The 26,642-nt window shown below is 37.9% G+C and overlaps 1 protein-coding gene across 2 annotated transcripts in view; it reads left to right on the plus strand.

Moving 5' to 3' along the window:
- tbc1d32 (TBC1 domain family, member 32) overlaps positions 1-26,642 on the plus strand; it is a 63,957-nt gene that overhangs the window by 15,985 nt on the left and 21,330 nt on the right. For both annotated transcript variants that reach the window (XM_054618071.1, XM_054618072.1), the window contains exons 19-28: positions 372-510; positions 2,008-2,095; positions 3,276-3,394; positions 5,099-5,218; positions 5,475-5,563; positions 11,826-11,948; positions 14,102-14,210; positions 17,185-17,278; positions 17,363-17,488; positions 20,090-20,173. In XM_054618071.1, coding sequence (XP_054474046.1) covers positions 372-510; positions 2,008-2,095; positions 3,276-3,394; positions 5,099-5,218; positions 5,475-5,563; positions 11,826-11,948; positions 14,102-14,210; positions 17,185-17,278; positions 17,363-17,488; positions 20,090-20,173 — 1,091 coding nt within the window. The remainder of the gene's footprint in view (positions 1-371; positions 511-2,007; positions 2,096-3,275; positions 3,395-5,098; positions 5,219-5,474; positions 5,564-11,825; positions 11,949-14,101; positions 14,211-17,184; positions 17,279-17,362; positions 17,489-20,089; positions 20,174-26,642) is intronic.

Genomic DNA, 26,642 nt, shown 5'->3' on the forward strand with positions numbered 1-26,642 from the left:
TTTATTCAGATCCCTAGAATTAAAGCAGGGATGCGTCATAATGCAGCTATTACAGAGACTGATAATTGACATTTAAAGACACAGAATGATGCTTTTCCAACACCTTGTCCAGCGACTTAAAGACATAATTATCGAAACATAAACAGTTTTTGGAATACATTATTTGAAGCCTCCTACAGTGAGTTTGTCTCCAAGTTAAATATGCCATCTGTGCATATTGTAAACAAACCACCAGTACAAAAATTTGTACTGGTGGCTTGTTAACCACCTGTACATTAGGCACTGTCCCCCAGTTGTTCACCTGTACAGAATTGCTTTCAAGTAACTTACATAGCACTGCAGATTACTCTCTCTCTTTGACTTTGAAACAGGCTAATCTGGGAGGAGACGTTGTTGGACAGCCTGCTGAACTTTGCTGCAACTCCTAAAGGCCTGCTGCTGCTCCAGCAGACAGGAGCCATCAATGAATGTGTCTCCTACATGTTCTCTCGCTTTATGAAAAAACTACAGGTAAAAAACAAACACTGCACTTTAAAATGCTCCACAACTAACTGTGGATATTTTCAATTTGCTAATTTTCCATCATAAAAGATGAATATTGTTTCAAGCTATGCAGCATTTGTATGTTGATTTAAGAATTTCCAACCTTTATTCATAGAATGTTGGTTCATGGAGCAGAAATGACTTGCTCAAGGGCACCTCAACGTTGGTATTGAGGTAGCACCACTACTAATTTCCTAGTCCACCCAGTTTCCAACATTGCAATCTAACAAGTGCTTGACTTGAACCAGCTGATGTTAGGGAATCCAGATGTTGCCAGAATCATCAGAAGAATTGACTTTGGCAGTGGTTCAGTTTTTAATCCTTCTTCATCACATCAATGTTCCAAAGTAACATTATGCTGTTCAAGTGGTTCTTTTCCACATTGACTTGATTTACAGTTAGCTAATTCCTGAAGCCAGGATGCAGGATTACAAAAAATTAATTACACATAGAATGTTTCATCAAATACATCTATTTTTATTGAATTGAAATGTAAAATTACCATTTGGCTTGGAGAAACACCCCTTGATGGCAAAATATTACACTGTATATTTGTTTTATTTGTTAAAACATGTAGATATAAGTTAAATATAAAAAATGTGTACATTTGAATGTATAATAATATAATAAACAGTATGCATGCATGCAGTATTTCTAGCCTTTTGTAGCCTATACGGCCTATCCTGCAGAACATAATGCATCTTTAAGACCTTTATTAATTCTGTAGGCCTATGTCATTAGTATCCTTATTTCACTATGCAGAAGATGTGGTCATTTGTTGCTCTTGCTGCTCCTCAGGGCCACAGTCATATTTCCTGAAGACTGTTCAGTATTCACCAGTAGCCTTGAGACAGTTACATGCTGCTACTACCTAACACAGGGATTAATGTATTAATCTCTGGACTCTACATATGCCTTATGTACATTATATTGTCCATTATTCATATTGCACACACACTGCGTCTTACTGCAAACCTTAACGGATCCCCCGTGGGCTTCATTTACTGCCAATGTTTACACACCTTTGTAAATGCTTTTCTCGTTTGGCATTTCACTTTGATTATATAATATAATTATATTTTGTCAATTTTCCGTCGTGACATTGTGTTGTAATTAATAAAGGGCCTGCACACGCCAAAAAATCAATTTGCAATTTGATTTCTCCTCAGTGTGCTAAACTACATTATAAAGCACCTTTTCAGGATTCTAGCAGTGTCGTAGCAGAGTTTGCATACTCACACACAAATGCCAAAATCTTAATTCTCGGTTTCCTTGTTTTATTTGTCTATCCTGTCAAAACTTCTCATACATTTTTTACCTACTCAAGAAGAAAAAAAAAAGAAATAAATAAAGTTAATAATATATAGTAAATATTATTTGGGATTATGGGACTTCTACCCTTAACTGGATAAACAGGTTACGGAAATGAATGAATTATGGGACTGCTGTGTATTCTTTCTGTAGGTGAGCCGCTGTGAGAAGTTTGGATATGGGGTGATGGTGACACAGGTCGCAGCAACTGCTCCAGGGGTGGCAGCTTTGCACAATTCAGGTACTAAAGCCCTTACTTGTGCAAACAAACACTTTCCAGCATTATGTCGGCACACAAACACATCTGGGCATACAAGCCCTAATTTATCACAGTGGGCATTGAGCAGACCAGGAAGCAACTTCTTTTTAAAATAGTTTGTGACAGGATAAGTGGATGAAGAAAGACCAAGATGAGGTGTTAACGTTACAGTTTTAAGGATTAAGACAGTCTGACAAGAAATGTGAATTAGACTTTAATGTCTTTTTTTTCAAAGACACTTTTACAAGTAGCGTAGTAAATCATATCTGAATACATTCTACATATGTGGTAAATAATTAAGGTTGTAAGGAGGCATAGACAGAGATAGTGGCATTCAACCAATACAATTTGTACATTTAAAATTAAATTGTAATTTTGGAATAATCAAATTGTAACAGTGAGAACCACTTATAGTGATCGCAGTTAAAGTGATGAACCGCTTAGATGAATCTGCTAAATGACTGTAATGTAATGTAATGTAATGAATCAAAAAGCTTGGGACAGAATCATCCCTAAGTCGATGCTCGTTAAATAATTAACTCAGTAATCAAGTTGTCCACTTACTACGTTCAATTTTGGTCTTTTCAATCATGACAACATATAGAGAAAGACATTTTATGAAGAAGATAAATCTTTCTTTTTTCTTTTTTGCTTAACTCCCATGATACTTTGCCTCGCAGTAACCCGTCTGCTTCCAGCTGGCTACCTGAGGCTAGAGTTGCATGCTCATTGAAATTGTGATGGGATAAAGAACAAATTTTCTCTCAATGAAAACGTAGTCTTCTTGAAGTTTATCACATACTGCCAAAAACAAGCCTAAAAGATGCAACAGCGAACCTTGGTGTTCCTCATGCGATCTTGTGAAGTCTACTCTAACAACAAGAAACAGTCATGGCTGTTAATGATGGAAACAAAAAATGAATACGTTTTGGAAAAGCACCTGTGGTTGAAGCCACCCTTGAAACAGTCAATGAAATTCAGAAAATAGCAAAGCTTCCATTTCATTACTTTCTATTCATTTAATAGATATATAAATGCTAATTAGATGATAATCTGCATATGAAATAAACCAATTGAAAAAAACATTTGGTTATAATAATAATAATTTGCTTGTAGTGATCATACAAATCCATATTAATACCACTTGCTTGATGTGTTGCAGGTTTTGTCCGGGCACTGGTAGTAGAGCTGTGGTCTGTTCTTGAGTGCGGCAGTGAAGATGGCGGGGTGGTCCGTCCAAAGCCCACACCCATGGACCCCATAGACAGGAGCTGCCTCAAGGTAGTGTGTGTGTGTGTGTGTGTGTGTGTGTGTGTGTGTGTGTGTGTGTGTGTGTGTGTGTGTGTGTGTGTGTGTGTGTGTGTGTGTGTGTGTGTGTGTGTGTGTGTGTGTGTGTGTGTGTGTGTGTGTGTGTGTGTGTGACTCATTTTATACAAGACTGTATGTTCTGAAATAGGATAAAACTGAATTGATTGACTGAAACCTTCCATGTCTCATTTCAAGCTCAAACAGGACTATAGGCGCCGTTCACTCTTAGTTTAGTGTTTCAAACATTTGAGAATTATCCCTCCTAAGGCTGCTCCTACATGTGGTACAAGTTTAGGCTGAATTTTCAGGTTCAGTCTAGAACAGGACCAAACTTTCATTTAAGGCTCAAGTGTGTGTCTGTCTGTATGCGCGTGTCTGATGCTCACCTCTGACATCAGCCAAATCGTCTCACTCTCTCTCTCTCCCTTTATCTCTCTCGTTGAAACTAGCCAACTGAATACGGACAGCCAGTGAACTGTGAACCGTGACCTGTGACCTGCCACTGTTGACTTTAAAGCCTGCCTTATCAGTGGGTCAGCTTCCAGGTTATTTGCATTCGGTCAGACCTTCAAGTCCATCTCAGACAGAACTGTTGCAAACAGAAAAATGTGCAGTTAAAATGTGTGCGATGATGTTATTGCCTAAACAGACTAAATATGTAGCACAGACTTTTTACACCTGCATTTTTGGCAAATTAGCTCTGATGTACGCATAGTTATTGGTATGGGCATCGGTTGCATTTCCCCATTTGTGAGTTTTTTGTTCAATGTGTTAGATTAATTTGTGTGTTGGAATACATTAAAAACACAAACAGGCAGATGATAAAACATATTCAAGTCTGGAATGCACACTTGGAACATCAAACAGACAGGAGCAGATGAAAGATTGGACCTCCAGATAAACATTTTTTTATATATTTAATCATTCATTACATTTTTCATCATTACAATTATTAAAGCCTTTGTTGTTGCTTTCAAATTGCTATATAGAATTTAAAAACCAGACGTGTGTGTGTGTGTGTGTGTGTGTGTGTGTGTGTGTGTGTGTGTGTGTGTGTGTGTGTGTGTGTGTGTGTGTGTGTGTGTGTGTGTGTGTGTGTGTGTGTGTGTGTGTGTGTGTGTGTGTGTGTGTGTGTGTGTGTGTGTGTGTTTTTGTTTTTTTTCTCTGATTTGAGATTTCTTTATTTCAGTGATGAGAGCAGAAGGACTTGGTTAATTGCTCGTCACGCAAATTTAATTTCATGGTGTGGTCACATGTTTATTCCCATAACATCCTTTTTTCATGTTCACTTTGGTTTTCCAACAAATTATCATCATTGATAAAATGCACTGTAAACTCCTGGATATCAACTTCAACTGGCTAGTTGAGCCATCACATCTTTCTTTTATCTTAATATCTTTCTAGTATTTGTATTTATATTAATCTAGTATTTTATTTAATGTTAAAGTCAACTTTTACAGGGATGCAAATCATTTGACCAATGCCACTGCATTAAAGCAAAAATGATGACGGAAGTAAAATAAAAGTAGATCAAATCTTAATGAAAATAGCCAACGATCTCTTTCAAGAAGAGATTCAAAGTAATTCAAAATGATCCCAGTTGTGATCAACTGTGAGTTCTGAGTTTCTCTAACGCTCTAATTGTCTTTATGTCTATCTCAATTTCTGCCTCTTCAGTCCTTCCTGTCATTTGTCAACCTGCTCTCCTCTTCCCAATCGGTGTGGGAGCTCCTGGGCCGGCAGCCTCTAGCCAACAAGAGTGAATACACCCTGAGAGAGATGCCAACCTCAATTCCTGTGAGTGTTTTTCACACATCCTAGTCCAGACTTCATGCAATGCCTCTTTCAGCCACTTGAGGGCATGTTTGCACTTTTTATTTTGCCTTCAACCACCACCCACACATTTGTTTTACCTCACAAAGGCCTCCTCCTAAATCTCCCGATATACTGATGCTGATGTACATTTTTCACCTTACACATCGTAAACATCCACCGTTATTTGCTCAATAACTGCTGTATTTGTATTTTCACAGCCTCTTATTTTACTCCACAGGATCTGATTGACAGGCTGATTGCTGTGAATTCAAATGCAAAGATTCATTCCCTGTTCCACTACGAGCAGTCTCACACGTTCGGCCTGAGGTGAGATTGATATTTTTTTCCATATTACTTAACATCAGCAGGGAGGCACATGGTATCTGATTAGCACCTGGTGACTACACACACACACACACACACACACACACACACACACACACACACACACACACACACACACACACTCACACTCACGCTCACACTCACACTCCAGCCTCTGGCAATAGCAGACTGACATGCAGTTCTTTATACTTTGATTACCCAGCTTTGAAAGGCTGGTGAAAGGTGTGTGTGTGTGTGTGTGTGTGTGTGTGTGTGTGTGTGTTGTGTGTGTGTGTGTGTGTTTTATTCTATATTTATGAAGACCAGACATCATGACAAGTGAGAAGGGTGTTTAGGGGGTAAAGAAATTAATCTAAAATGAAAAGCTATCTTCAGTTTTGTGTTAAGTCTCAAATTTGGGGTCAGGTTCCAGAACGAGTTGAAGTTAATACTGTAATACTGTACTGTCAAATGAAAATAATAGAAAAGGATTTGATTATGTCTATGTGGGAAAAGTTCATACTGTAGCTTAAAGGGTCATGGTAGGCTCTAAACTAAGGCGTATTGGGGAGGTTTATGTGCAAAAAATGGGTTTAAGGGAGACATGATGCAGTTTGTGCAAGATGATGTTTTTAACATACATGGGTTCATGTGTGTCTTGGCTGTGTATACAATGCTCTGGTGGCTGCTGTGTATTGCCTTCTGAATCACTATAGCTTTGAATTGTTTGGAGCCTTGCTGACTCACTCGCTCAGTCTGTGCCTGTCAGTCAGCCCACTCCTATTAGCATCCTGAAGCCAAGTGAAAGGAACAAGATGCTCTATTCATTTGACATCCAGACTGATGGATTCACTGACAAACTCACACTCTGTGCCTCCGCCTGAGTCGCTGAATGTGCTAAAAGTAGCTTTTCAATAAAGCCAAAGTATTTCATGTTAATTTTGAGGTATTGGTATCATTTCCTAAAACCAACAACTTCTGAGTAAATATCTGGTAATGTTTGGCCATGAACACAGCAAAGTCTATGTTTGAAGATTTTACACAGCTTGATTTCAGTTCCATTCCTCATCGGCTCGCCTTGGAAATGAATTAAATGAAATTTCCATTTATTTCACACTCACTAATGTCTTTTGCCAAGTTGTTGATTGATTGTGTTCACAGTCACTTTACCATTTAAATTATTAACAAACAACTGTATTGCTGCTATATATATATATATACTGTTTCAGAGGGGGTGCTGCTCTCCAAAACACACCAACATGACCAATGTGAACTCAATAGCTGAATGCAAAAAAATAAAAAGAATGCTTTAAAAACATCCTTTTTAACACAGCATCCCCTACAACAGAGTTCTGCCTGTTTTCATTGAATTTTCTGATTATCCACAGCCTGAAGGATTATGGCAAGACAGTATACTGTAGGGATATTGCTTTACTGATCCCAGGAGAGGGAATTGCATCAGTAAAGCAGCTACTTCACACAAGGACATTGCATTTATTAATAAACAATGTGTCAAAGGAAATATAATTAAAAAGCATATAGAGAGAACCGGAGAGTGCCTAAATGGGCTACAAAGATAGAAATGGATATAAAGGTTGTATTATACATATCATAATGCAAGTAACGGCAAATGGCATGTATTGGAAATACAGTTACAATGGGTTATTCATACCTCTAATGAACACAATTAATTGTATGTGTGGGCCAAGCAGGTCGTCCTTAAATCACAAGGTTGTTGGTTCGATCCTCGGCTCCTCCTGTCTGTTGATGTGTCCTTCAGCGAGACACTCACCAACTTGCTCCCTTACAGCAGCCCACTGCTCCTAAATGCTGTGGATGGGTTAAATGCAGAGGTTAGATTTCTTGTATGTGACGATTAAAGTTTAAGTGTGCCTTAAAAGGTGAGTTAGAGGTAATTTGTTAAGTGCTTTGGATAAAAGTGCTACATAGAAGCATTTCATTTACCATTTCCATTTAACAAAACAATCAATAGTTAATATGAAGTTTTCACTGAAAACAACATTATGGGAGCAGTGAGAGGGGACTGAGCTGGACAGCTTTACAATGAGCTGAAACTCGCTCATGTCTTCATATGAACATATTCATCGCAGGTTTAATCACCAGCACTACTGACGGGCAAACGTGCACTGATCATTCCTGAAGTGCAGCCCCTCTTAAAAGACAACGCCACAATTTTTACCCCTCTTGATTTTCACAAGCTAATGAGAGCTAATATCCAACCAGCCCCTTTTCCTTTTTGCTGAAAGCCTCTTTGTTGTCATGGCAACCATCACTCTTGCATTTTCCCCCCCTGTCTGAATTGTTTGGATGCCTTTAGACTTCTCTCTCTGTTATTGATGGCTCTGAACACATCAAGTGTGTCTGGCTCGTGAAGAGCTTCACATATTTAAACCTGGTTTGATTTATAATTTTTTTTTAGCAATATGGGACAACAGAGATTATTATGAATATGACCATGCTACTTTAAAAATGTACCACCAATGAGATAAGGAAGGACACACACATATAAATACCACCTATGCACAAAGGTGGAACATAAAAGCTGTCAAAAGTCAGCTGAAGTTTTAGAGAGGAAAAAGATGATGTTTGTATTGCAGAAAGGTCCAGATGTTCTCTGGTCAAGGTGAAACCCTGGCGTGAGAACAGAAAAGGTACAAATACGGAGCAGCCTGAAACATTTAGTTATAGAACTAAAACAATGTCTTTGTGGCAGGTCAAAGAGTTATCTCGTCCTCATTTGAGTTCAGTTATAGTTGTCTTGCTTCCCGAGAGAAAGTAAACTAGATTAGAATAGATTAAGAATAAATAAAAGAAAATAAATATTTCAGAGGTTTATTCTGTGTCAAAAAACAAGTCAGATGTGAAGGCACCCTAAAATGGTCAACAAAGTGGAAGAGATTATTTTGATTTGTTTTAGGCTCTGTAGTGACAGATTAAACCACTCCCCACAGTGTACTAATGTTTCATGGTGTTGTTTTGGGGGGTGCATGCAGTGTTAAGGCCCAAATTAAGCTTCTAATTGATCTTTGCAGATACACAGACTGCAGGGTTTTCAGTCGGCTGCCTGATGATGTGCAAATCATTATTATTTTTATTTTTTTCATTTGTAAAGAGTGGTGTCGTTACCCATTTTGTCTCTTTTTGTATCATATAAGCAGAACTTGCAAACGGATTTTTACTAATAACTTTAATTTTTCTCACACGCATATCATTGCTTCTTATGGCCATATTTCCAGAGACTTTCTTTGGATAACTGCACCTTTTTAATGATTTTATGATTGATTTCAGCAGGACCTCCTGACAGTCAATGATATAGGCCTCTCAAATAGTCCCTCCATTAACTTGACTATTTGCATTTCACCTCAGGTATGACAAATCAATCATGCATTTTTATCTACATTCCTACTGGCAAGCAGATTAGTTTTTGGAGTAATCATCTGTCATAAATCGGTGTTTAAACATAAGATAAGTGAGTTGTATACCACGTCAGCATGAATGTCAACAACTGCCAAATGAGATGAACCATCCAGCCTATGTGTTTCCCTTTGTCCCTTTTGAAAGTGAATAGATGTCTTTCATCGAAAATGACACGAAAAGTCAGAAATGCCCCACTGCTCTAATTAGACTTCATATTTTACACATTTCAGAGTGTTTTGAAATCCTATGGAGCTAACTGAATGGTTTGGCACAATTAAACTATCATTATAATTTAGCTTTGTTTGCACCATACCATGCTTGGCTCGTTAGAGGCAAACACAAAAAGCACCTGCATGTGTCTGTTGGAGTAACCAAACAGTTAATTGTTATTGTCTGCTGTCAGCCTCTTTTGCTGTGTTGGACCTCCAATATGCCAGTCAGAGGTTATAGTATGTTACTGCTGGCTGCTGGAGAGCTGTACTAGTAAATTATTGGTGTTAGGCCTAGGGGATTTAATGACAGCAAAGTCTTATTGCTCTATCAGCTACTAACAGGCCACAACATGCCTTGATTGATGAAGAAACTTAACCAAAACAGATATGAGGGCCTTCATTGTTCACCAATGTCTCCCCAAAGAACGTGAATACAGTATTTACTGGTTTTCTTAATCTTTTAGTATATTATTTAGTATACCTCTGTATCTTTGGATTAGGGAATTTAATTTCCTATAACTTTCTGGTTTGTAGATAAAACAATTAATAGACAAAAACAATCAGCATATTAATTGATTTTTGCCAATGATAATTGGTTGAATGACAATTCCTACAGGCAACACAATTGCCACTGCTGTTTTTGAAAGTTTGCCAATGAATTACTATTCAGAACTGCTTATTATTTCAAAAGATCTCTGATTGGAAAGTCAGTCTTCACCCCACTTGACTTGAAGAGAAGCCTCTGAGTGAGATAGGACACAAACTGGAAGCCGGCCTTGTTCTCTGTTTCTTAGTTTCAAACGGAGAGAGGTCAGAAGGCCTGACAGACTCTCAGCCTCTTGCTGTGCTGCTGTCAGAATGACTGAGTAGAGCTGCCAGTCAAACAGTAGTCCAAGCAACTGCCCAGCACATCAGGAAATGAAGTAGCTGCTTAAAGGAGAGATGTTTTTCACAAGGACTAACACCAAACAGCATGCAGAACTTACACTACCTCTAATATTTCAGTAAAAGAACACACAGATACACACACATTAGTTGAGGTATATTTCATGGAAAGCAGGATCAGAGTTTTTTTAAACTTCCTGTAAAAATAGCTGAAGTTTATACACTTTGACATTTCATTCAGCATTTGTTGTCTTTCAAGCCATATTGTGACAAATAACTTTTAGCATTGAAAATGATGAAGGAAATCAACTTGGACGCATATGTAAAACTCTATAAAAATACAGTAATATCATACTGAGCATGTGCAAAGTAGCAGTAAACTATATGGATATTTCCTAATTTAAAGATATGCATGACTTAAACGTCAGTCTATCTGCAGACATAAGCGAAAGATGGTCTGAGACTATGTTATTGATTCATTTCAAACAGAAGTAGTTGAATCTAAACATGCTCTGTCAGTCTATTAGGTGACTAATGGGTTGTTATGGTTATGCTCTCCATACTTAAATCTCACATATCAGAGTGGTATTGATCTCATCAACTACTTCCCGGCAAGAAAGAGAATGAGGCATTTTTACAAAATGTTAAACTATTTATTTAAACTTAAAGTTATGTGGCAACTTGAGCATAGATTTGACTGTCAGTCTATCTTCAAAATCTTTATTAAACTATACTGTTTTTAATAATATTACACACCCTGTATTGACCGAGAAGAACAACAATCCCAATCTACTGTCCAGCTTGGCTGTTTTTTTGTATTCTCTTTGTTGACCATTTTTTGAGAGGCTAGCTAACACCGCCAATAATGCTGTCCAATAACGTTACAAGATGATGATGTGAGTGAAGTGCTACCATAGTAACTGAAGTGCACATTTGCTGTATTTTGACAGCAACTACCGTGAAAGCCTTAGTCTAAACACTAAGGCAAGGAGACAACCTAAGAGGCTTTATGTGATGCTCCTAAATGAACCCTTAAGCTCAGGGAAATGATTTGCACAAGTGACAAACTTATGTTTGTAACTTAAAGTATTTTTTGCAACCGGACACTGATATTTAAAAGACCAGTTTTCCAAATGAATTGAAGGGGTAGAGCTCAGAGCATGTAGACAATATGAGTATGAACAGATATAGATTATGCCGCACACCAGTGACGGAGCACAAAGAATGAATTAAGATGAGCTCTGGTGCTGCTAGGATGAGGTGGTGGTGGGGTATGTAAATATATGTTTTGGGAAAAATTATTACCACTCTTGTTCCCATGTTTTGTTTTGTTTTTCCACCAAAAATTGTTACTTATAAAACTGTGACAAGCAATAGCGCTGAAGTTTTGAAAGATGTTATTACGCTAAAACACACTGTAGTGTCCCAAAATGCTGCTTGAGCCTGATGTCATTACCAGCAACTGAAAATTACCATGGAGCTTTTTCCCAAGGGGTTCCTATTTAACAAAGCTTGCAATTGGATACGCTGAGCTGGTGAAAAATTGTGATGACTGATCCAGCACTTGCAGACAAACAAGGCTAGGGGAAATGGATAACCAAAGTCCAAATAGGGTCTTTGTCTACATGGTTCTACCCTGTAGTATTGCTACATTACTGTGTGAACTGCCTGTATATACCAGTTCCCTCTGTATGTTTGATGTCTTGTTTTGTTTGTTTGTGTTGCTGCAGACTGCTCAGTGTTCTCTGCTGTAATCTGGACTCATTTCTGCTGCTGGAGAGCCAGTACAACATCTGCTCCATGCTGCTGAAGAGTCAGAGGGAGAACGTCACAGAGCTGGACACAGATGATGGGTATGAACCAACAAACGCATAGTTAAAAATATATGGTTGGAAAGTTTTGTTATTGTCAATTGCCTAAACAGTTCTGTCATAATGATATAATTGTTTGTATCATAAGTGGTTATTCTCAGAGGTTATGGTTGTAACAGAAGTCAGAAAGTAAGTGAGTAATAAGTTCCTTTTTGGTTTTAATCTTGTCATTAGTTGGCAATAAAAAAAGGGAATAACATCAGCATTATAATTTGATATGATGTTATATAATTAGAAACAGAAAATACTTTTTTCTCACTTTAAGAAATAGTTCCAACATTTTGGGAAAGATTTTTGCTTTCCTTCCGAGAATGAGATGAAAGGATGAATATCATCCCATATACATTAACTATGAAGCCTGAGCCGGTTAGCTCAGTCTAGCATAAAGTCTGAAAGCAAAGTGAAATGGCCAGCCTGTTTAAATGAGGTTAAAAGGACTCCAACCAATACCTCTAAAGCTTATCAATTAACATATTTGTAATAGGTCTCTGTAGACAAAACGGCATTATCACTGTGACGACAAGACCTTGTAATGTTGTTCAGAGTTTCTTGCACCCCTTAAAGGTGTTGGTAGGTATATTTTTGAAGTATGGACAGAGCCAGGCTAGCTGTAATTTCCTACCGCCAATCTTAATACCAAGCTAGGCTTGCCGTACTGTTAGCCTAGCTTGGTATTAAGATTGGCAGAGGGAAATTACAGCTAGCCTGGCTCTGTCCATACTTCAAAAATATACCTGTTCTTAACACACTAACATTAACTTGATATTGATCTTCTTGTCAATTGAGAACAAGAAAATTAATGAGTATTTACCTAAACTATTCCTTTAATTTGCTTTCTGTACTTGGCAGTTCCCCTTTTAGCTTCTTAGAAAGTAAAGTTTACTCCAGAGAACGGAAGGAATTTATTTCAAACATTTAGACGTTTCAATAGTTTCCACATTGAGTACATTCAACTTGTACACATTCATTCTCTCTCTCGTTCAGTGAAGGCTTTTTGCTCCTCTGTGCATCATCCTGATGTGACGGAGCACTTTCAAATGTAATCATTGCTCAGGATGAGAAATTGTTTTTGTTTGCCTTGTCACAAATAAAATGAAACAAATCGGAAAGACAGTGAAAAGGCTATTTCTGAAAGTTGGTAATGAGTTGTGGCTATGGTTATGAATGAAAATGGTCCTGGAATGCCAACTCACATTGTATGTCTGAGCCCTAGCTCAATTTTTGGGGAATGATGACTTGTTAATTTATTCTCCCATCTCCCTTCTGTGCCCTCTCTTCCCCTCATGCTCCCATTATCATCACAGACATCATCGTCTCATCCTCCTCTTCACTCCCATTCAATTTTTTTAAAACTTTACTTTTTTATTTATTTATTTACCCTGTTTGTTTATTTTCCCTAATGCTTCTTTTCTGCTTTGACCTTTTTGCTATCACTAACACACACTATGACCAAAGCTACTTTGTGAGAGCAATCATTTATATGACCTCATCTGTTTGAGCTTTGAGTGATGTGACTTTTTTTATTCACTAAGAAATATATGCAAATTACATTCTGTGGCAAACAGGCCATTGGAAAGAGAACTGTTCAAGAAAATAGTCTCCTTTATTACTAAATTCAAGTCCAAATTGCTTCAGCTATAAGAACTATCCACCAAGGCTGACACCCTTCGACCCTAAAGTGCCTTTATAATTGGAATATTCTATGATCTTATCTAACACTCTAAGCATTGAAACGTCCCTCTTTCTTTTCTTACTTGTCTTGCAGTAATGATACAGTCATCCAGAGGCTTCAAATTCTGCACAAAGTCTTTTAAAAGAAAGTTATCTGAGGTTCAGTACATTGAGGTAGTTTCGATGTGTTAGTGAACAGGATCAATTAGCATGGCCTTGTGTACCAAAAATATTTCAATATACATGCAGACTAAGTCGGACATGTATTGTATTCCACAACATGTCATATGTCATTTTTCTTTTAATGTCTTTCTCATTCTGTCATCTTGCAGACATTCCATAGCACACAAATCTCTGTGCATGAATGTTTAATACATTAGGGCCTGAGGCCATTGTAAGTTTTCTTGTTTACTTCTGTTCCTTTTGTACCACCTCTTACATTTTTTTTTTTAAAACCTTCTCAGGGAGTTAATCGTAGACAACTTATCAGTGGAGAGGAATCACGTGCTGGTTCGCGTTAGTGTGGTCGGAGGACCGTCTGAGAGAAAGCTTCCTCCTCGGGCACTGCAAGAGGTGAGAAATGCTCTACTTTGAATGGTAACATGGTTTTGAATTTGTACATCTATGGTACCTCTTTCTCTCTAAGGTTGAATGACAGGATTGGCAAGTCAAATTTGCTTTTGTTCATTGGGGTTGAAGTAAAAAAATAAATAAAAGAAGGTGATCTCGGGGTAGAATGTTTATGTAAAAGTGTTTGCCTGGTTAACACGGTGAAACAGAGGCGTTTAGTTTTGGCAACAAAACAAGTGGTTTAGGGTTAGAGAAAACATCATTTTTTGGTTTGGTTTAAAATAAGTACGCTTGTAACGTCACTTGACCTACAGAACAGAACACAACAACATATCATCAGTGACATAGCTTTACATGACATAATGTGGTCAGTAAAAATCACTCAACTTTTGGTTCCACATGGACTAAATCGCGGTCCCCTGAGTAAAAGTCCTTTATTTCTTTTTCCCCCAACCACCATCCCTCCCTCCCAAAGCAACTTTCTCTTTTTACTACGGTCGTCGCTCTGATCATTTAATAATGCCTCGGATGGGTTTACATTGAAGTTAGTTGAAAGCATGGTGCGTCTTATACAGACACTAAATGGTGCCTTGTGCTTCGGTATTAAGATGCTGAGGGCCACTGCTGAAGTTTTGGAAATTTGACACCCTGGTACAACAGAAGTATTTCTGTGAGGCTGTGGTCAACTCTAATTTTGTATCCAAAGAATCTTGAGGGTAAAATTCGCCACATTTCTTGGGGATGTCCAATCAGTTTTGATGGTAATTGTAGTCAATTGAAGCAATACATTCCTCAGTGAGTTTTCCTGCTTGCCGAGCTGTGCTTACAGTGCCTACATGTACCAGGATTTGCGTGCAAACTTCTGACACCCAGTGTCCCTGCCGACCATATCCTCCTGCACAGATTGCAGCCCAGCCCTCTCTACGCTGCATTGTTTTAGGCGTTTAGTCTGGCTCTAAAAAATGCGACTGAGTATTCATGTCAGCCAAAACATTGTAAAGGGTTTCCCCATTCATAACAACCTCTGCACTCATATTTTGGGATGTCATTTTTGCAGTTGGAAAGAGAGCAAGTTTTCATTACAAGGGAAGACAATTAGGAAGTTCCAGTTTTTGGGCGCCCTCTAGAGTGAACCTGTGGCTACAAAGAGAAATACAAGGTGAAATAGCCTGTAGTTCTTCCTTGCCTCCAACTATGTCACTGTCGCATCAACTTATGGCACCAAATGCAGGAAGAACAAGAACATTTTGCATCTGTGAACTCAGCTTTGGGGGCACTGAGGAATGTATTGCTTCAATTTACTACATTTACCATCAACGCTGATTAGACTGCCACATAAAAATGGTGGAAAATTTCCCCTTAAGTATTAGTATTTGATAATATGTGGTTTCCTATGTATTGTCTGGGAAGACCCAATTACACTTACCAACTGGTGGTATCTTTGGATGGCTACACAGATAAATACAAGTCTACAGCCTGCACCTTTTATTTACTCACCATGTTTTGGGATGGATATAAATTATTAAGTTGTTGTTGATACTGGACACTAAGCAGGAAACTAATTTACACAGAGGTCAAGCAGAGGATATGAAAGATTGAAAGAGTGTGAATTAGTTTTGTGAGTGTTTCCTTTGTGTTTCACAAGTCTTTTTTAGTCATCTCTCCTGTCAGCTGTAGGGAGTACAGGGACCAGAAAGCTGTTAAATTTGTACTGATTTTGTGTGAAGTTTACAAAACAGGGAAAATGAATCCACTCTTTGTGAGAATTGAGATGTACCATTGTGTTAAAAACAATGGCTATTGCAGGCATTTGGAAGTGTCTGTCAGAATATTACCACCTACAAGGAGACCTGAAACATCTATGAAACATCTTCAATGAATAATTAAAATAATTCAACTTTTACATTAAAAGTTACACTGTAAGATTTATTGTACAGCTGCATGGGACTAGAATATGCAGGCATACACAAAATGGTGCATTCACCAGGAGACATTATGACCAAAAATGTCATACAGTCACATTTTGCCCTGTGCAGGACTGTAGGTACCACTCTGCAGTTTACTTCCTACAGTTACTCAGTTATTCCACATGTTGGGTTTATAAGGCTTATTCTGATCTTTGAATTGTAATGTACTTTTGGCCACCTGAATTACATAGTTTATGGAAAAACAGTATTTGGACCATTATGTGAGAAGATACAAATATACATAATATTAATTTAAATAAATAAATAAATGTGGAATTTTGCGATACTTTGAATATTTTTAATGTACTCTTTTTAGGAAAAGTTAAGAACCTCAAATCACGTTGCATTCAAAACTATTACCTAAAACAGCAGCAGAGTTCCAAAGCTTTATATGGATTAAATGCAATCATCAGCAACTTACCAACATACAGGGCTCTGTGCATATTCTTCTAATGTCGTTAGAGCAGCACATCACCTGAGAGGCGGATTCAAATACCAGCAGGGATTATCATGAGCAGAGGGCACAGACGATTGGATGAACAGACCTGCTTTCTAAACCCTGTTAACATTTCGAGCACACCATTTTGCAAGACTAAATGGCAGTGGTTTACAGCGAGAGGAAGGAAGAGAGAATGAAAAATAAAGGTAGAAAAGAGGAAACAAATGATGGCATACTAATACAAACACATTTCATAACTGCTGCTAGCTCTGCGCTAAAGGATTATTTCTCATTTAATTAATCTGCAAGCAACTGTTTAACCCCACTGCCCTGTTAATAGTTTGAAATGTTTTTAAATTACAAACCAATACTAACAATCCAACATAATGACGCATCATAACCCAGCAAACTCATTAACAGACAAAGCATTTATCTACTCAGACTGGTGCAGAACAAATCAAAGACGATAATGCAAATATGATTAATCTTGTAGGTTGTTTGTAATAATTGCATTAGGGTGTAATAAATTGGCCAAAATGGTCAATCAGATTTATTGATCTTCTTATTCCAGGGAGAAGAGCCTTACCCCTGGCCCATGTTTTCAAGTTATCCTCTACCTCACTGCTACAATTTGGACCAACCAAAGATCCACCATAACTCACAGGGTAAGAGGAACATTGATGAAGTTGCCCTAGTGAAGGTGCATTATTGTGATTTCTTCATCTATAGTTTTTTTTTCTCCCACACAGACTCTGAGATCAGTACATTTCTGCCATTATCTGAAGACTTAAAGAATGAGGAGAGCTGGATGGAGAGCTGCCGGAGACAGTACTGCAAAGCCATGACCTCCAAACCCAATATCTTAACTGGAAAGGGTAAGCCACTGGTTTACTTGGTAGCTGCAGATTTGCCTTGTAGCCTGGACTTTCTACCTTCTATTAGCATAATGATATCATAGTGTTCATCTTGATAATATATCTCAGCCAATATTATCATTTTAGAGGACTTTGCTTATGTCTAAGGCATAACAGTATAACTGGCAAACATTTTTTACAAAGAACACATTTAAAAGAAAAATGTATAATAAATAAAGATTTAAATAAATGTTTGTAGTGACAAAAACGAGATTATCCAATGTCTGAACTGGCCAGGGAACAGATCAACACAGTTCAACTTTGTTAATCACTGGAGCTGCTTTTGAACAAATGGGAGAATCACAGCTAACTTACGTGTATTTCCGATACAACTTAAGCTGCCTTTACCGCAGTGGCAGACCTTGTATTGTAGAGTTTTTTTTCACAGACTGCTTACTGACGTAGTTACACTTGGATGGAGTAAAGCTTACGCATGCGTCTTGGTTATTATGTGTCTCTAACCACCTCCTAAAATGGTTTGGACAATCAGATTACACAAGTATAAATTTACCCTTTTTAGGATTGGATATCTATCTGATCAACCCAAGATGCAGGAAGTGACCAAGTAAAAAGGGGGTGTTTGTTTTCGTCATAACTCACAGTCACAGACAATAATTACAGGAGGCTCGTCAGACTGACATTATTTTTTGGAGGAATTCATAAATATAGACCTTCACCTTTTAGATTCAACATTCTTTTCCAAATAGCTCCCTATAAAGCTTCATATCGAATGTGTCCATGAGTAAAGAAATAATGATGAGGAGAACAAAAGTCTCCATATGATACAGTAAAACTATACTGCAGCGTGGATTCTGTATGTAACTACATTATCGGCTGATGTCTTCCATTTCGCTACAGGTGCACCACACACACCTCCTCACCAAGATAAAACAGAGCTGATGTCCATGAACCTTTTAAGAACTCCTCATCACTGCCATTGACAGTCACTATGAGTTGGCACTGACGCCTACTTTTCTTTCGTAGGAGTAATTGGCTGTCTCTCAAGGAGGACTGAAATACATTCAAAATGACGAAAGGGAGACAATCTTGTCATTAATGCATGAACTGTACAGTGATTGCTTCCTTTCATCAGCACACTGTTGAACTCAGCCTGTGAAAGCATCCGCTCTACGGCGCTCATTTCAAGGCTTTTCACTGGAAGACCATGATCAAGATTTATTATCTTTTAAGCTTCCCTCTGCTGCAGAAGTGCCATTTTATTTGGCACGCCATTAACCATGCAAAACCTGGCATTCAACTTTTAAAGAAACATTCAGTGAAATAAATTGTTGCATTTAAATCTATTAAAATCTAAATGAACCAACTGCCTAGGCAATTTAGGGAACATTACTCATGTCTAACTCCCTATATAAGGACACTGTGATTATCACTTGTGTCTTGACAGGCTTTTGCACAGCTCTAGATGAAAATGATGACGTATACTATCTCTTCATCAAAACACCCATGAATAGAACTGTTTCCATGTTCAATACCTCACTATCTTGTCAGCGTATTGATTGCCCAATTGGTGTCCCTCAACAGCATGTCAATGAGATACCTTCACTTGTGCTCAGAGTCACCGGGTTGAATTGTGATGATTATGTTTTCTGATCTGGCTCCACTGCTGCGTATACCAAAAAATACAGCATTTTTACAGAAGCTTTCGTTGTTGCATGTATAAGCAGTTGCATGAACATAACTTGGTACTTGGTAATAGAGGAGAAATATGGAATCTGAATATAGCTGTCAATGCAGTTCTTGAAATGGACCAGAAGTTTTACTTAAAAATATTAGAACTTTGGACATGAAAGGGCATGTTTAGGAGTACATGGATATTCATATCAAGTAGTGAAGACTGAATATTAGAAACACACACACACACACACACACACACACACACACACACACACACACACACACACACACACACACACACACACACACACACATATATATATGCTCCTGTCTCGTTGTGTTGTATGATCTGTATTACCTTTACAATCACCTCATCACCCAGTGTTTCCCTCTGATTCCCACAATAGCTCTTCAGTTACTGTGCGTGGGTTTGCACAGCACTGCGATATGACACTAAGAGTTTACTCAGGGACAGTCGGAGGCAGTGAAGCTTTTAATAGATACAAGCAGATGCACATTTACATAGTGTACTGATGGTATTATTGTACACATGTTTCTGCAGCTGAACCATGATATTCTGTATTAGACATCTATCTGCTTAGACTTCATCCTGCTTCATTTCTGAACTATAGTTACAACTATGGGAGTTTTTTGACCTTCCTTTTATGCCAATGACTCAGTGATTGCTACATTAAACATGGATACTGTATGGTTCACAGGAAATGTCTTTCCAGACCACTAACACTGTAACAGGGTTGCTTAATTTAGTACTTTATATAACATGATATTATCCACGTTCTATAAATAGTTGGAAGTAAAGGATCTGATGTATTTGAATTTGTAAATTGGATTTTCTGTTAATTTAAGATTTATTGAGGCTGTACTGGCAAACATTTTGTTTATGTGTCTGTTTTTTTTTCTCCTCAGTGCTGGCTGACCTTCTGGAGAAGGTTGCGGCCCATCTATCCAACTCTTCCACAGAGTGCTTCTTCGCTCCGGCTCAGTGCAAAGGTCAGTGGAGAAGAGCAATACATTGAGTTTTCTTCTTGACAATTTAGTCAAAGTAAAATAAATAAAGGGTACCCTCTGGACCAGTGAAGTAAACCATGATCCTTGTACATGGGACATAAATCTTTTTTCTCCTGGTTGTTTTTACCTACTTTCTGTGGTATGAAAATGATATTTACCTATTTGGTAACACTTTCTATGCGCACCGTTTATAATGCAATAAAATATATCTGCTTCAATCTGCTTATAGCACTGTATAATCATAGTTATAAGCAATCATAAATAACCATAATGCTTTCAAACAATAATAACAATTACAAAAACATTTTATAATCACTTGTAAGGTCAAGTATCATAGTGTTTAATATCTGTTGGACATTTTGTGTTTGCTAGAATCAGTGTATTGTAATTGTTATAGTTGTAACACATCATGATCTTTTTATAATGCATTATAGTCACAGTTGTAATGGATTATAATGTGATTATACGTTGCTCGAGTGGGCATTTGGTTCTTAAATTGAAGTAATAAAATACCTGAGGTATGGGCATTTATACATTTATAAGTCACAATAAGTGAAACAAAATAATTAATTTAAGATTAATCACAGAGGATATTACCAGATATGCCTGTGTAAAAAGAGGATTTAATAGTTCTATGGTTTCAACCTTAACATAATTTACAATGTAGTCTGGCAGGATCTATGTCTTTAAGTCCACATTACTTCCATTTTGCCTTACAAAAGTATACATAATGTGCCAACGACTTATTTTGCTGGTATGTATCCTGGCGATATTTTCTTGCGACCGCCTGACCCGGTAAACCCAAACGTCCGTTAAGTGAACTGTGATCGTGTAGAAGAGTGGCCCGATCAAGTGTCCAAGTGTAAAGGCCTTTAAATGTTGTAATTTTGTACAGAGTCTAATGTCTTTTTTGGGCTATATGTATATAATTTACTTTAAAATGATTTGGCCTTCAACTCCCACCTTCCGAGTATGTCTTCCTACATTGCAACTGCGACACCTGAAACAGGGACAGATTTCAGGGGGTCTGATCAGGACTGTAGCTTCAGGGAAATTTACATTAATCCATAGGAATGGAATGCAGGACTTTAGCCAGGCTGTTTCCAGCAGGGTGAAGAGAACTGTTTAACTTCAGTGGAGTTATTATTAAGCTGTTGAAAGAACACTTTAAGTAACTCTTGAACCTGACGGACATGCCCGACAGACACAAAGTTGGTGTTTTTGGCCTCTGTGGTGGAAGTCACTGTAGGCAAAAGCTCAACAGTGCCAAGGCACTAAGAGATGGTTGCACAAACTGTTTATAAATTCAAACTTAGTTTGATCCTAGTTCTTACGCGTTTACCAAGTGGAGTTTTATGCTAATGTGGGACCTGTTTAGAGTGAACAGCAAGATATGTATTAGGGTCGAAATATCTGATCTGATCAATTCTGTGATGTAAATCTGGAAGATTTTAAGTTACATTAGACAAATATATCACAACATACCTCAAATGACTAAATGTTGTGCAAATAGCATTTGACTGAATGAGTAAATAATGCCAGTTCGGATATTTCATTATAAACTCTATGAATATCACTTAATCTGAAACACATATTTCTTGATGTGAACAGACAGACAAATTAGTTATTTGTCTGTCTGTTCACATCAAGAAATATGTGTATTTCCATTGGCAAAAGATACATCCTTTGCACCTTTTGTGACATTGACTTCCTGTTTACTTAGCCAATTGCGCTTCATTGGACAGCACTACAGATGTTTCCTGGCAACAGATTTACACATTTTAAGACCATACTATCTAAAACCTTTAAGTTGCAATGGTGCAACCCGATTTAATAAATAGCTGGTTTGAAGTAGTTACTAACAACTTTGGAAGGACTTAAAACACAAATGCAGTGATGGATTTATGAGAAGCTGGTACAATCTAGGTTTGGATGGGAGTTCTCTTGAGATGTTGAAGGCTCTGAATATTGTTGAGCTGTCTTGGTTGACACACCTCTTCAATGTTGTGTGGAAGTCAGGGACGGTTCCTGTGGGCTGGCAGACGGGTAAAGAAGTAGAGAAATTCTTCCTAATTTTCAGAGCAGTGTTTTACCCGAGGTTATAAATTGTTATGTTTCCCATATCAAACCCGTAAATGATTTCAGTAGGTTGGCTTGTTTTGTAGCCGTTGGGCTAAACAACTTGATCAGACTGATGACAGCTTGAAAGAAAAGCTGCTAATTAGTGAATACCCAGAAAATCTTGTACCAATTGCATATCTCTGTCTTATTTTATATATTTTTACAGTTAAAACAGACGATGGTAACATCATGCCCTTCACCTGCAAACTTTTGTTGTTGTTTACAACAGAAAGTAGTGAGCTGCTTGTATTACATGCATCGACAAATGCCTTCCCAAGTACCCTAAGCAAGTGTTCCCTAAATGAATGGAATTAGTCCTTTATGTTTAAACAAGTTTAATATACCTACTATATTAGTGTAAATAATCACAGATTTAGAATATACAGTATATATGAATATGTCATCACTGGAAATAATGAACATTACATTTTAATTGAATCAACAGTGCTTTACATCCCTGCTCAAATAATATCTTGATGTCTAGATGTAATATTACCATTATTATGATGATGCCACTGATTTAAGCGCTAGAGGGGATGAACCCAAGTGCAGAGATCAGACAGATAGGCAAGTACGTTTTAATGCATTTATTGTAGAGCAAAAAGGCAAAGAGGTGTACAGCAACACAAACTACAGCGAAGAGCAGAAAGGGAGAAAAAACACTATGATTACTGTAGATAAAATAAGCAAATCATGTGGTCAGCTGCTTCTCCTTGACGCAGCCCATCAGAAATGAAAAGAGACATTTATATATTATCCCCATAATCAATCGGTAAGAATCAGTGACAAGGGACAACCCTGGTGGAGGCCAACACCCACTGGAAACTTGTTTGACTTTTTGCTGAGTAAGAAGTGGACATAGTCATGATGACGTTACACGTTGGTTTGTAGATTGCTGTTTTGAAGCCTTGAGTTAGGCAATTTCGCAGTCGCCATCTTGGATTACGGCCTTCGCCATGTTGTTTTTTCGCAACCAATGAACAGAAGTTACCATATTTGGAATGCGGAGAAGTGATGTAGAGATGCTGTTAACGGCTATGGTAGCGGCAGCAACCTATCAATCACAGTAAGCCAACCGTCAGGTATATCCTTTATGGTCTATTTAACTCTAAATGGGAGCCTTCATTTATAAAATCAAGACTTGAAACTAGCAATTGAGACCATAAACTTGTGTTTACAAAGTCTACTGAGGGAATAAATCAAGTGAGAAGTAGAGTAATTTTCCCATAGACTTCCATACAATCGACTCAGAGGAGGCACCCCCTGATAGTCAGTAGAGAGAAGAAGTTTTAAGACACCTTCACAATGGCTTCACTCGCCAGAACCAGAGGTTGCCGCCTGAGCTCTCACTTTGGTTATTCAAGGCCCAGATGATTTGTAGCATTGACCCAAGTACCCCATTTTCTCGCAGGACTCCCAACCTTACTCCCCGGGGGGCACGGTCATTAGCATTCTCAACAGCCAGGATGGAATCCGCATTGCTCCCACTGGGTCTGATGTTCGATAAACGGTTAGAGACGCCTATCCAGCACCCTAGAATACAATTTTTCTCGGGTAGGCTGAGCGGTGTGATAACCCATTATTTGGAAAAGTGGGAGTGAAAAACTGAACCTAGAACCTCTATTCCGTAGAAAAATCTATAGTTTTGATTTGGTGGCTGATGAATGGATGAAATGGAAGCCTGACTGGTATTGATGATAAAAGCTCAGCTGTCCTCTGCTCATGTATAATGACAACTTATTGCATCAGTTATTACCATTTTGTCTGACTCAGTATACCTTGAAATAATGGACCAGTTTCCTTTCTAGCTTTTTAAACTCAGAAAATGGACTGACTGCCATTTAGTTGTACAGTTGTGTTTAAAGCACTGTAGCTTCCCTGAACTGATCATCAATCTTGCAGTGACAAATTAATCTTGGTACTTTACTGCTGTGTTTTTCCATTTTCCATAATAGTCTTCAGTGTTTTTAAGAACATTTGAATGTCTCTGGAATCTATTTGTATCCCACATGTAATAGAAGGCTTTTATCAGCAATATCAAAGAGATGTTACATGTTTTAGATAGAAGATAAACACAAGGTAAATAGAATAAAAAAACAGAGGAATAAATGGGTACAAGGCCGTGCAAGATGCAAATACAAACAGAAATGTTTGAAGCCTGAATTTAACAAAGCTGAGTTGGAGCAGACCTAGAGTTGTCCATTTAAATGGTTAGACAGTGGAATCTACAGCATTACTTAAATTAATCTCATTGTATTTGGACATTGTAAAGAATGTTGCAAATCAGTAAACAGGACTGAATCACGGCAATATTGGGATTTCAAAATTATATTTGCCCTTGTATCAATTTGTTGAATCAGACATTCCTGTCTACCTATTTTATCCACAAACAGGTTTGAAGTGAATTATCTAGAACATATAACCTCTCCTGATCCATATCCATAACATTACTTAAACCAATCCTAGTTGGAGTTAAATGCTATATTAAGTCGCACAAGGCATAAGAATTGTTGCTATATTAACCCTTGGTTTAATATGCTCCGTACACTAATCTAGAACGACAGGTGAACTGCTAGGTTTCGTGTTTGAAGTGTCTGTGTGTAATTGTGTGTGTGCTTGTGCGACTGTATTCAGACAAATGTCCTAGAGCTACTGAAAAAAATCAGATGATGCATTAGAATACTAGAATTAGTTAGCCAATCATTTGTGGCAAGAAGAGTAATAAAAGGCAGCATTGGTCTACGATTTATGAAATACAGTCTAAATCTAACTATATCTAAATACAAAGCAAGGATCTTTGTCTGTCTGTCTATGTTTTCTTCGCATATCCCGAGAACCGCTCCTCTAATCTTCACACAAACCCAAGGGAGTGCTGTGTCGAATTTGGTGCAATTTCGACACTCGACGCGTTAAATATCAATTAAATTTGAATAAACAAGTGAACAGCGCTGTGTGTAGCAGCAGGGGGCAGGGCTTCAGGGCTCTGCACTCCAGCATATCGTCTGCAGCAAGCAAGCAGCGGCTCATTGACTACAGTTCACTTTGGCTGCTGGATGCTGGATTTAGCGTGCTAACGTTACATGAATGCTGGTTAACTACACAACCTCCCTTTTCTTCTCTTTTAATGGAGTCAGCAAGCATTAGCGGATAGCCTACAGGAACAGCACCACTCTGCCATTGCAAATCAAATTTTTAACATTTTTGCCATACTAATATATGACACTACGTTACTGTCTGCAATAAATCTCCAATTAGCTCCTTGGCCTGTTTCAAGCCGGACCCCTTCGGCTGTATTTGAAATCACGTAGTACTGCGTGCTACATACTCAATCAGTATGTACTGCAAACTGCCATCTAAATAAACCATGAAGTATGATTTTATTGATTCTTCACATTGAAGTATGAAGCACTAACTAAGTAAATTGATAATCTAAATAATAAATAAAAGATAGCACTCTGTGCAACAGCGAGGGCGAGTTTCAGGGTTCTGCCGACTCCAGCATGTCCTCCTAACTGGGCCTTTACAGACCGCAGCTCATGGACTGCATTTTACTTTTGCTTCCGGATGCTGGAAATACTATTGTTACAACCAAATTCTTCCACACTTCCCTAGAGTCAACAAGCTATGAGCGGTTGTTAAAAAACGCTGCATGCAGCACTATATAGGGCCCAGCAATAGGCCAATCAGGCCATACCCTGAACTGTTACTACACTAGTAATAAATAATAGCCATTAAACATTGTATGTAGAATGTGTTCCCAATAAGGAGGTAGGCTTGACAGCTAGCATTTTTCCATTGAAGAATTAAATATCTCACCACAGTGTATTAGATGTCTTTTATCAGTATCAGCACAGAGGCATGTCTCCTCTGAGGCCACATTGAAGTGTTTGTTTTGATGATTTATTTATCTAAGTTCACTCACGCACTTCAAAGTTGTTGGTTTTTCCACTTTATGACATTCATTTTTTTTAAATACTTAATTTTTTAGAAATCAGTTACACTCAGTTTACAGAGATCTATTAATTTTTTAATACTTATAGGGCCTAGTCCTCCTGAATTTTACACATCAGATTGATAGGAATTTCCCTGACCACTTATAAAGATTTGTTTCCTGTAAAAAACTGAAGACAAATTCTATTATTTCTTCAACCTGTGATACGACAGATCTGTAAATGCAGGCAGCTAGTGTGGAGTAAGCAACCATGATTACAAAGCAATCAAAGCTTTTCAGGAATTAACTGATGTACACACATCTCTCTTCACTTAAAAGTCCAGCTCCTATGCTGTATGCACTGGAGGTTCCAAGTTTTCCTAACACACTTGTGTAAGT

This window comes from Anoplopoma fimbria, chromosome 18, assembly GCF_027596085.1.
Source record: "Anoplopoma fimbria isolate UVic2021 breed Golden Eagle Sablefish chromosome 18, Afim_UVic_2022, whole genome shotgun sequence".
In the NCBI taxonomy this organism is placed as follows: domain Eukaryota; kingdom Metazoa; phylum Chordata; class Actinopteri; order Perciformes; family Anoplopomatidae; genus Anoplopoma; species Anoplopoma fimbria.